We start from the raw sequence: 12,714 nt of genomic DNA on the forward strand, positions 1-12,714 counted from the left end.
AAGTGATGGTCATGGACAATTTAAGTGATAATCTTTCTAGATGAATTATCTTACATGTAAGTAAAGTCATTATTCAGCTTCATACGTACATATAAGCTAACCTAGCTAATAAAGAAATGAATTATCATTCCCAACCCCTACGAAGCAGGTTCATTATGGTGTGGTGAACAATAAACTATGAACCCAAATTCGAATAGAACAAATTAACCAAGTAACATATATCAAAACCCTCCCTTCTTTATTGTCTTATTTAAATGATTGTCATTGGTGTTGTGTCAATGTCCTGTATTCTTTTGCACTACGCAAAGTTGTAGGAATTGAAAGGGGCAACACCCTCTCCTAGTGGTAGATGGGTTTCCTATTTTTGGGGATTTCTTATTTAGAGAGATTTACATATTTTGATAACTCTCAATTTTGTAAATAAGGATCTTTAAGACTATAAAACGTAAAAGAAAATAGTGATTGTTCCTGTTTTGATTTGTGGACGTACACACACTACTGAACCACATAAATCCTTGTGTTGTTCGTATTCAATTTTTTGTTCTCTTTACTGTTTCATTCTTTCACAAGTGGAGTATGGTGTCTGAATTGCTCGAGCTTGATAATATTTGGATTTTGTGTGTGTGTGTGTGAATGATTCAAGTAATTGTTAAGAATATTTGTTGGCAAAGTTTTGTTTCTAAAATTGTGAGTCATTTTATAGTCGTCTAGTGTGTTGAAGATCAAGGTTGAAACTTCAAGCACAATGCATGAAGATTTTCAAACTATTCGATTACATGAATTAGGATGGTAGGCGACCTAGAGACCAAATTATTCTTGGTGATTAGAAATGAATAAGGTTGATAGTTCAAAATTGATTTAAACAAAATTAAAATTACGATCTTTAACATATATTAGTCAATTGAAATGAAGTTCAACCTGATCGATTCATGAACTTTTCTTATCAACGTGATGTAAAAACCAATCGATTGATTATATTTGTCTGATCGATCGGTGAACAATGTTTTAATATTTTTAAAACTCTAATTTTTTTTTCCCTATAAATTAGACATTTATATTTGGGGTCTACACATAGACTTTTTCAAAAAGATAGAGAACGAAATCAATCAATTCTAATTCTCCCAGAATATCTATCCACTCACTCAAATCCTAGACTATTAGTTATAATTCACAAGTGTTTGAGAGATTTGTGTGGACAAAAAAACTCAAACCTATTCATATTTTGCTCATGGAGTCTATAGTTGCTATTGCGGTTTGATGTTTCATGCTTGCTTGTGTTTGATTATTTTTTTGTTGGATGGGTAAAAATTTTTATTAATTAATTCACCTGATTTCAAAATCATAGTATAAAGAGACATAATGTGAAAAAAAAAAAAAAAAAAATTATATTTGACAGCCTAAGACCATCGAATTTCATAAAATTTGATGGACCAAGGCATCAATTTTTTCATTCTCAATTTTTTTTTTCGATGGACTGAAATCGTCAAATTAATTGAGGATGGCAGAAATTTCAACATCCATAGGCCGTCAAAATTCGGTTTCTAAAATTTGTGGGCTTAGGCCCGTCAAATTCTCTTGTCAAATTTTTTCAGTTTTCACCTAGTGAGAGACTTTCAATAATTTCTCACCTAATATATAACTTTGCCACATTAGATCATTTCACTATTTGTATCCTTATAGAAGTGATAGTTGACGGGGAAATTTATTTTATTGATGGGGAGGGTTTTCATCCGCTAAGAGCAACTCCAATTCAAATAGGCACATTTACTAGGTATATCTGATAAACATTTTACTGTGGAGAGTCATTTTACCTATTCAAGGGGTCTTCACTCTAACCGTACCAACCAAAATGACTCTCTCTAAATTCAATTACAATGAAATATTTCACAATTGACATCGTTTTTTACTGCCAACAAGTAGAGAGAAAAAAACTCACTATTTCTTCTATCTCTCCCACTTTCTCTCTCAAAAATATTTCAAAGTAAAGAACCCTAAGTACATAAATTTAACTACAATTGTACAAGTATCTTCTATGTAATTTTCAAAGTCTATCAACTATGGAGTTATCATCTACTTAATATCAATATATTCATGATTTTGTTGTTGACTAAAATATAAATTCCAACTACGTGGAGCCACACCTACCTTTGGTCTGTACACTTTAAACGTGCAAGTCTTTTGATGGATTTATTATGTTCAAGATAAACAAATCAAAATCTAATGAGACACACATGTGCTTTGATGAGTACATAAAACAATTGCCAAATGAAAATCTGTCCATCCATTTCATCTTAAGAAGATAACAATGACGTTAGCAATGACATTAACATTGTGTCGAGTCACTAGTATCATAGAGACTTGGATTTTTGTTTTATTTTCTTGATTTTCGCTCGATTTAACCAATTTTTTCCTTGTCAAATTATTCGAAACCCTAACTTTGTCACTATGTCCATTAGTAAAAGTTTTGGATTGCAATTGAGGTTAGTGCTGTTAAAATGCTTCATTGCTTTCTTATTTATTTTTTATACCACTTGTCGGTTAATCCATTTTTTATTTGTTCATTAACTTAATACTACTAGGAATCAAACCTAGGTCTATGGTATTATCACCCGAAGACTTTACCCTCTAAGCTATCTAGCACACTGTTATTGATCAAACGACTTATTCTCAATTGGGCTTAATTAACAAGAGTCTTAGTTTTGTCGAATTCATACCTTGGGCGGAGCTTAGAAGACATAAGGATATTCAATCTCAATCACAATTTAAGAAGTTCCCTTTTAAGGTCGGTAACCGACGGCTAAAGTGGCTTTATCTGCTCCCTCACCTCGTAACTCGTTTGCGTTTCCTACTTCTAGCGATAGTTTTGTCCATGGGGCAGGAGGTGCTGCTGGATTAGGCTTTATGGATGGGTACAGCGGATATAATCAAATCAAGATGGCCTCTTCTACTGATAGAACGAAAACGTCGTTCGCCACTCCCTACCGACTACACTACACTAGATATCAGTAAATCATATTCTTGTCCATAATCCAATTTTAAAATCAAAATTTACTTTTGATTTGGATTAATAAAGCGAGTTTCCCACTATTAGAATTAGAATGGACAAACATAAAATAATAAAAAAGACAGATCTATTCATTTCTTGTGATTTTGGAATACCTTTTGCAATTTTTTTTTATTGCTAAATAGAAGCTTGTTTATCTACTTTTAGGTGCCGTTTGATAACAACCTGTCGACAGCTATTTTACGCATTTTTCTCATCCAACCGCAAATGGCGAACGTGATTACCATTTGATAGAGGAAATAATAATTTAATATTAACTTTTTATTGTTTGATCATTAGATTTTGATTTTGGATTATTGAAAATTACTTTTAAGAAAATCTTGTTTGACGGCGATGATAATTCAAAAATGAATTTTTGAAAAGAAAAAAAAAAGCCAAACAATATTTTAGATTATGAGAAATAGTTTTTGTGACTATTGAAAATTAAAAATCAAACATGAATCATCAAATATTAAAAGTAAACAGCAAAATTATCAATTATTAAAGGACATATCTTATCACAATAGTGAAGGAATGAAATTGATGCGTTTATCCAAAATCCAAATAACTGGGATTAGACTTTCAGGATTAGGATCATCTTAAAGAAGTAATATAAATGAAATTTATAAATATTTTGTCCACATTTCTATCAAATTGATGGGTATTTATTAAATAGGAAATTTAAGTCGGTCCAACACTCTCAAATAGGACATAAAAAAAGGTGGCGCTTTTATCCCGAGAAAAAATCTATGGTTCTAGGACATGCCACGTCGAGTGAGTATTTTGACTATGTCACGTGTGTGAGTCAGGTTATCACGACTCTTTAAATTAAAAGAAAAAGAGAGAGAAATGATTGGAAAAGTGTTGTGGTTCAGATTTCTGTTTGTTTAGATGTTAATCCAATCATCATGAGACATGTGTCAGAAAAAGTTTTTTTCTTGAAGGGTCCGAGAAATTTGCACGTGGCGGCTGTCGAAAATTTTGCCACGTGAGGCGGCTGCTAGTGGAAGGGAATAGTTAATGGCAGTAGACTGCTCGATATCGATTATATTATATACTCGATAAACGATATATCGCGATTTTTATGATTCCCCCACGAGTTTTCAGTTTTCATCTATCACTAGACCTAAAATTATAGATGACTCGGCGGGCTGGTTAGGGTTCGCTACCGAGTCAACGCTTTATGATTAGAGAGCAAACCCTCTTGTGTTCAAATAAGGAAGATGATGTCATCACCATAGTCACAAAGCCAGAGACCGATAGGGGTGTCAATGGGTACCCATTTAATCAATACCGAATACTCTGATTCTAGATTCCTTTTTATTGGAATTGATTAGAATCGGGTCTAAAATGGAACCGAATTGATAAGAATCGAAATCGGAACTGTTTGGTTTTATCCAATGGGTACCCAGAACCGATTTATTTTATCATTTCTTTTTATACTATAGATGATTTTAGGTATTTTTTAGTTTCAATGCATGTTATATAAAATTCGTTAATTTTTCATATAAATTATCGATTGAAACTTAAAATGAGTTACTGTTCTAAAAATTTATTACTTTTAACAAAGATAATTTTTTATCTAGTACCATGGTCAATCAAACAAAAATAAAATTTGAACATTAATCTCAAAAGATGGTAAATTAATGGAATCAGTGTAATCCATGGACGAACCTCAATCTTAATGGAATCATGTAAAAATCTCTTTTTTTTTTTTTTTTTTTGTGATTGCATCTTGTTTTACTTTTCTTTATTTATTGTTCTTGGATTGATTTCTCTACAAAGTTATCGTGAGGGGAATTCACAATCATCATCCATCAAAAACATATTATAAATCACTCACTCATCATTGAATTTTTAGGAGATATGTTCAATTCCCCATTGTTAAAGTCTCTGATAAAAACTGCTTACTAATTTTAACATCAGAGAGTGTTTTGCAAAGACCAACATCCTCTGACCTCTACTAAACCAAATCAACTCATCAACCAATAATTCTTAATCCTTGGAGATATCCTTCAAGAGAGATCGAATTTAATTTCATTGAAGTGTATGTGGTATGATAAAATAGACCTCACACATAGGCATGCAACTTGACCACATCATAAAATACATTACTTGCAATCCCAAACTCATCACCCAAAATATACTAGTTCAAACATAGTTGTTCACACAATTTAGATTATGCAAGCGAGAAATCCAATTGTTGTGATGATTTTTTTTGTTTTTGTTTTTTTTGCTCATATGATCAAGGACCAACCAATCCCATTAGTCAAAAATTATCATCATTATGTTGCACATGTCACACGCAATGGAGAGCCTGTGAGCACTATGAAGTGAAGAAAAGAGTGAGCAAAAAAATTCCCATATCATGATTTATATTATACAAAGAATCATGATAATCTAACTGCCCCATGTGACAAACTCAATCCACTACCCTAATGTGACAAGTTCAAGAATCGTAGATCTGCACTCATAGGGACACACGGTTGCACTTCCCCCTAAAAATTGTATCTTGAGGAAATCGTATATCCTAAGGAGCACAGATCTATGATTCTCGAACTTGTCACATCAGATAATCGATTGAGTATTCCTTGTGGGGTAATAATCCCGAACTCTTGTAGAAAACGAGGGGACTCACCCTGCTCAAGTGTTTATCGTTCAAGAGCATGAAAGTGCTTCTTGCTCTCATTCTTAGGCGGCGGCGAATCTGTCTGTTGTGGTATTACATCAAATACTGATATCTAGTGTAGTACTGTCAAGTTTCGGATCCAAAAATTCTCCCAAACTGGATTTGGCTCTACAAAGAGCATAAGTCAAACGAAGCAAACGAAATTATTAAAACAGTGGATATCACAGCTCTTGTACAAATAATACATATCGTCTTTGAATTAGGTTTGTCAGTTCAAGTATTGTATACTGGTTCAACTCTTCCGAGTCAGACAGAATTGAACGAGTCAGGTGATCTTCTTAATATCTCTCTTCAAGTAGCTGTTACTTGATATCTCGCGTTATATATCTTCTCTCTGTCTTAGAAAAAAAAAAAAAAAGGAGAAGAATCAGACAAGAAGTGAAAGACACTAGAAACACAAGTGAGAGAGACAGATCCACAGAACCGTGTTTAAGCTCTCTTTAATTTGATACTCTCTAACAAACTTCAATCTCTCAACAAAATTGAAGAGCAAAGAAACCCCATTTATTTCCCTACTTCATCTTCTAACCCACTAAAAAAGAACCAGAGAAACCATCAGAGAGAAAAAGGAGAGAAGAAGCAAGAAAAAAGATTGAATTTTGTTATAAGATTTGAGAGAAAGAAGAGATGGGTATCCCTTACGACGACGTGGTACTTATCAGGCAATCTGAGAGACCAGGGGACCCAACGGTAATTACTGTAAATTGCCCAGACAAAACCGGATTGGGATGTGATCTCTGCCGTATTATACTGTTCTTTGGGTTGAGCATTGTTAAAGGAGGTACGAAACAGTTGATATTTGATAATCTTCTTCTTGATTCTTTCTTCTTAATTTTCTGAATTTCTTGACGGGTATTTGAAATTTGTGTTTGGGTTTGTTGTGAAGATGTTTCAACAGATGGGAAATGGTGCTACTTAGTGTTCTGGGTAGTTGGGAAATCGACAACAAGATGGAATTTGTTGAAGAAGAGATTGATGGGGGCGTGTCCTTCGTGTTTTTTGACTTCGGAGATTTATTATTACAAAATTGAGGACCCGAAGCCTCCCGATGTCTTTCTCTTGAAGTTCTGTTGTTATGATCGAAGAGGACTCTTGCATGGTAAGACCTTTTTTTTCATTAAAAAAAAACTATTTTTTGGTAGTTTAATTTTGAAAAATAGTCTTTGTGTTTTGGGGTTTCTTTTGTGGGGATTTAACTTCTTTTCTTAGTTAGTGGGTTTTGCTGAAATTTTTGCTCTTTGGGTCTCCATTATTTTGATGAATTTTACTATTTATTGTATTCTTGGTAGTTTATTTAAACAATAAACTTTGATTTATTTTGTGGGGATTTCCCTTATTTTCTTTGTTAGTGGGTTTTAGCTGAAATTTTTGTTCTCCATTTTTTTGATAAATTTTACTGTTTTTATCAATTTATTGTTTTCTTGATAGTTTATTTAAATAATAATCTTTGTTTTTGGGGTTTTCTTTTGAGGGGATTTCACTTATTTTCTTAGTTCGTAGGTTTTAGCTGAAAATTTTCTTATTTGTTTAAGAAGATATTTATTGGACATTTTGGGTCTACATTATTTTTTGATGGATTTTACTATTTCACTAATTTATTGTTTTCTTGAATTTTGACAAATATGTGGGATTTATCTATATCTAGGGTTGTTTCTTAAGTTTAATTTTCATTTATGTTGTTATCTTGGTGTTTGTATATAAGATTTGGAATCTTGTGTGGTGTGGATTTTAGAAATATATTTGTAATCTTAGTTCTGGGGGAATTTGTGCAGATGTTACAGAAGTTCTTTGCGAGCTCGAGCTTATAATAAGGAGAGTGAAGGTATCTACCACCCCAGATGGGAAAGTGATGGATCTGTTCTTCATTACAGACACAAGGTTCTACATTTTTTCACTTTAAAAATAATATAAAATCAAATGCAACTTAGAACGTTTTTCTTTGTTTCCATTTCATTTTTCTTGTATGTTATTAGGAGATTCATGTTATCTGTTCTAACATTATTATCAAATCTACACCTATGCAACATTAGTTGATTAACTTGAGATGATGAGAATTTCAAGGAAGTAAACCATATCTCTTAATCTCTTAATAATTAATGGAAAATTACTCCAATACATGTCTTATACCAAAAATATTTATATTGAGCTAATTTATCTTCTAATCTCCACCTAAAATCGAGGTAAATGATGGCCATTGTCTTTTATTGTCCAATGACCGAGTCATGTCCTTGGTTCATAGTGAAAATCCTCGATACTTCTGTGATTGGTGATCCTACTTGCAATGAAATTGTTCCAACTTCATGGGGTGGGTGGTTAAGGTATGCTCCGTTTCTCGAGGCTTCATGTGCGACTCATTCAGTCCACTAAGCACTTCACGCTAGCCAAGTTCCACCTGTTCCCATGCCACATAATAACTCCATCGAGCATCTATATAGATGGCAGACTGGATGGACTCCTAAGTTGATATAAACATGCTATTTGTTAAGTTCTCATGAGTTCATCTGGCACTTGATATTAAAATTTCAAACTACTGTTACAAATCTTTCATTTTTATTTTCTTGTAATAAAGTTCACATTCAATTAATAAGATTATATTTTGTTATCTACTTTATTACTCTACTTGAGTAGGAAAGATTTTCCACATCAATGAGGATAGCAAAATGTTCATTGGATATAAGATTAGAATTCTGTAATGTTCAAGTAGGGAAAAAAAAAAACACGTGGGAAGGTTCTAATCATGAGGAATAGAGTTGGAACTTGGAATTTATTTTGTTGTGTGGTAATGGAGAAAATGTGGTCATCGTTCCATACCAATTCTATGCTAGGCCACCTAGAAAATGTGGTCATCATGACAGAGTCGGAACTGTATTGCCACCCATTCCCATTTAAATATTTTATTTATATTCTAATTGGTAAATCTTTAGTATGGTTCATATGTCGAAACATTAATGGGTATCTTAATCTAATTAAATTCATATTTCTGTGATTTGTTATCCAGGGAACTGCTACATACAAATAAGAGACAGGAGGATACATATGATCGTTTGAAAGCTGTTTTAGGGGAAGCCATGATTAGTTGTGAGATTGAATTGGTCGGTCAAGTTAGCACTTGTTCACAGGGATCTTCGTTTCTCCCTCTCGCGATTCCGGAAGAGATGTTCAGCTCAGAACTACCTAACGAACACCTAATTGGGTCTCCGGCACCAGAGAGTGTATCTGTCACAATTGACAATTCTCTCAGCCCTGCTCACACACTCATCCAAATTTTTTGCCGAGATCATAAAGGCCTTCTTTACGACATCATGAGAACTTTAAAGGACTACAACATCCAGGTAGTTACCACTGAATTACCCTTGTTTGGAAAATGAAAAATGCACATAAACTTTCAATTTGGAAATACGTCAGTGGCAGACATCTTGATTATTTTATAAGTTATTGTCACACGCGGGGGAGACTAGGATGTTCCCTTTTTTTGTCTCATAATATTTTGAATAATGTGGCAGTATTAATGCTTCAAAACATGAAATCTCATTCTTCCTGCCCCTTCATGACCAAAATGACATGGTTCATTTGTTTGTTCACATCCACCCACACGTAGAACACACACACGCACACACACAAAGAAAAAAATGGAAACCACATTAATGTTTGGGGTACATGGGATACGTTGGCTTTCCTATTGATTCATTCCTACCCCATATATAGAGAGAAACTGAAACCTAATCCACAATACACATGGATAACCTAGTTGCACACATCGTCTATTTAATAGCCAATCGCTTAAAATCCTGAATAAAAATTTGGGTCGACTCCACTGATTTCTGTATCCAATTTAAGACAAAAACAACAGCTTTATTATTAAACAAGTCTAAATGCCCTTTTGGCACCAGAATGTATCCAATTATGTAACCATTTCTTCTGTTATTTAGACATTCATTTCCCAAGTTTCTCTTAGCTTGTATTTCATCTTCATTTACAAAGCCATGCTGTGTGTCAGATTTCTTATGGTCGGTTCTTCACAAGGCAAGGAAGAAACTGTGAGGTAGATTTATTTGTAACGCAAGCAGATGGAAAGAAGATCCTTGACCCAAGCATGCAGAACACATTGTGTCCTCACCTACGGATGGAACTTTTGCTTCCTCTTAGAGTGGCGGTTGTCAGCCGGGGTCCTGACACAGAGCTTCTTGTTGCAAACCCGGTGGAGATATCAGGAAAGGGTCGGCCTCTTGTTTTCTATGACATCACCCTTGCTCTTACAATGCTCAACATAGGCATCTTCTCGGTACTTCCCCATCTACCTATTGTTGTTTGAGCTAAGTATGCATCAATGGATTTTCTCCGCATTTACTTACAATCATTCTAATTTGTTTTCAGGCTGAGATAGGGAGGCACGTGATTGGTGATCGAGAGTGGGAAGTTTACAGAGTCCTTATTGATGATGAAGGAGATGGCCTATCCACGTGTCATAAAAAAATCGAAGATGGTGTTAGAAATATGTTGATGGGTTGGGAGTGATTATGTCACAAATGCTGCTTCTTAGACGGGTACGAGCGCTCCTGTATATAGTGTATTAGTTGGTCGAGTAGCATCTGTAAATATCAGATGTATATGATCTGAAAGGGTTAGCAATGCTATTATTCCACGCCTTAGTTTGCAGCTTTTATGAGACTGACTTGGTAGTCTAGAAGAGGAGAATATAGCCATCTTGGCACTTATACTTGTAACAGAAAGGGAGAGAAGATGTTCATATATAAGAGGAGAGTATCCATCTTTTAAATATATCTGATTTGGAGCCTTAATCTCTTATATCATATAATTTTATTAAATTTCTTCTCAAATTAGGACCCATTTGGTTTCCAGAAGAGAAGGATTACTACAAGTCAGTTTTAGTTCATTATCATTATAAATGTCTTATTACAAAATTTTGGGTTCTGCTTACTAATCAATCTTAGTTGTTTGTCCGGGATGGGAAATTTATGAGCACTGATTCTCCAAATCAAAAGCTGGCTACAGAGCGAGCGAAATCAGTGATTCTAATTTTCCAATGAAGTACCTTCGAATTATGGTCGATTTTGCAGGATCTGTTTTTATCCAAACCCTCTTACTTCAAGTGCCAAATACTAGAGTTATAAAACTGGGCAATTGGGAAGGCGGGAAGCGGGTCTGATACATTTCTTGCTTCTACTCGATTTTGGCTACTCGAAACATCGGAAAGCTCATTTACGATTATTACCAAACAATAATTTGACTGTTAAAAACACTTTTAATGTTTTCAATTGATGCTTTGATTCTCAAGACAAACACAAAGATAATACCAATATCTTAATGAGAGTCCTACATGATTTGTGTAGTCTTTAAGCCATCATTTTGCCTTTTATCAAGAGTTGGCCCATCCCAATCAAATGGTCCAAATTTACAATGACAAGAAACCCTCTTTGAAATAGTTGCAGTTGAGGGTGAGAATTAGGCTTCGAGAATAGGGGTTGGCAATGGGTCGGATAATATCTACTTAACCGACTCACCAGACCAGAGTTATTTGGTTATTATCCGATTAAAATATGGGTAAAATTATCCGTAATTATTTTATCCAAAAAATTTTAGGCTCAGATATGAATATGCGTCATATCTGATCTGAATATCCATTTATCTGAATTTAAAATGGTAAATTCACAATAATAAATACGTGTAACTCAAAATTAAGGTTCCTACACCTTCTTCGCTATGAGGTATATATACCAACATGGATATCCACTTGAAATTTGTGTACGAGGTCAATTTGGATATCCTTAACAAAACCATCGGATATGAATACAGATATATGCTTCATCCGACCCACACCTTACCCATTGCCAGCCTTATTCAATAGGAGTTTCTACTCTTTGCATGGTTTTAAATCTTGTTAGAAATCAAGACAATTTGTCCGAGTTGTCTCAATATCATCCACCAACAAGACGAGTTGACAAGTCGTCTCAAAGACATGGTTTGTTCTAATTCTAAGGCATTTTTTTAAATCTCGTCTGAGACGACTCAAATAAATTAGATATCTCTTTCAAGACAGCTCGGTCTTGTTCATGGACGAGACAAGACATTAAAACGAGTTTTAAAACGATGACTCTTTGACTTCTCTAATTGATTGTCTCCTTCATGTTTTCTATTGATACTACGATCAGGGACACTTGGATTTGGACCCAAAAAACAAAAAGTAATGGATTCTCTTAGTTTGGTCTTTTTTATCATTTAGCCAACCTTGCACGTGCCAATTTTCCTTTCCTCGATCAATTGGACCTATCAGGTCCCATCTTAGTTTTTATTTTTCATTTGGATCGCCGCTTTAGGTAAGATTCTAACATTTTTGACAATCTCGTACTAGGGGTTTTCTCATTGTTAATTGTCGCGACCTTCACAATAATTAACACACATTGAATGAATTTTTCCTAGATCAATTTTCTTTCTTTTCAAGTGTTGGGCTTCAAATCTTGTTTAGATCGCGACAGAGAATTTTGTAAAGCATTCTCCTAATTACTTTATTCTGAAAATTTTGGAGGGAAAGGGACAAAGGGTGTGTGTATCAACAAAGTGATTTTCAACATAATTGACTTGGAATTTTTCTGGTACAAAAGATTTAAGGAATTTCGTTTCTTACTTGTTTTTTACTTAGATTAGATTTTGCAAATCTTTTACGAGTCACAATAATTTCTATTTGTTTTTTTACTGTTTTTGTTTGATACCCTTTCTTTGTGCCTACTTGGGGTTTTTTTTTTTTTTTTTTCCATTTTTCCCAATAATTTCCATGACCTCTATAATTTCACTTTTTCTTCATAATTGAAGCTTCCTTCATTATAACAAAAAAAGCCAAACACAGATCAATCAAAAATGACAGTTAATTCCCAACAAGATTTTTATGGGCTTTAGAATTATGAGCCCATATTAGAGGACATTTATTTTTAAAAATCCCAAGATTTGGATAATATTAAAGATATCC

The 12,714-nt window shown here is 34.0% G+C and overlaps 1 protein-coding gene across 2 annotated transcripts; it reads left to right on the forward strand.

The window, feature by feature from the left end:
- Positions 1-6,126: 6,126 nt before the first annotated feature.
- LOC147385857 (ACT domain-containing protein ACR10-like) lies at positions 6,127-10,511 on the forward strand. Of its 2 annotated transcripts, none has more exons than XM_086423230.1 (6): positions 6,127-6,513; positions 6,631-6,831; positions 7,505-7,610; positions 8,731-9,064; positions 9,730-10,014; positions 10,107-10,511. In XM_086423230.1, the coding sequence occupies exons 1-6, from the start codon at positions 6,360-6,362 to the stop codon at positions 10,245-10,247; spliced, it is 1,221 nt and encodes a 406-aa protein (XP_086279356.1). In that variant the 5' UTR covers positions 6,127-6,359; the 3' UTR covers positions 10,248-10,511. The 2 variants fall into 2 exon arrangements, with proteins under 2 accessions (XP_086279356.1, XP_086279355.1); XM_086423229.1 differs by having other exon boundaries at positions 6,130-6,513; positions 6,619-6,831.
- The last annotated feature ends 2,203 nt before the right edge of the window (positions 10,512-12,714 follow it).

The sequence above is a fragment of the Akebia trifoliata genome, chromosome 14 (assembly GCF_017979445.1).
Source record: "Akebia trifoliata isolate Shusen 1 chromosome 14, ASM1797944v1, whole genome shotgun sequence".
Lineage (NCBI taxonomy): Eukaryota > Viridiplantae > Streptophyta > Magnoliopsida > Ranunculales > Lardizabalaceae > Akebia > Akebia trifoliata.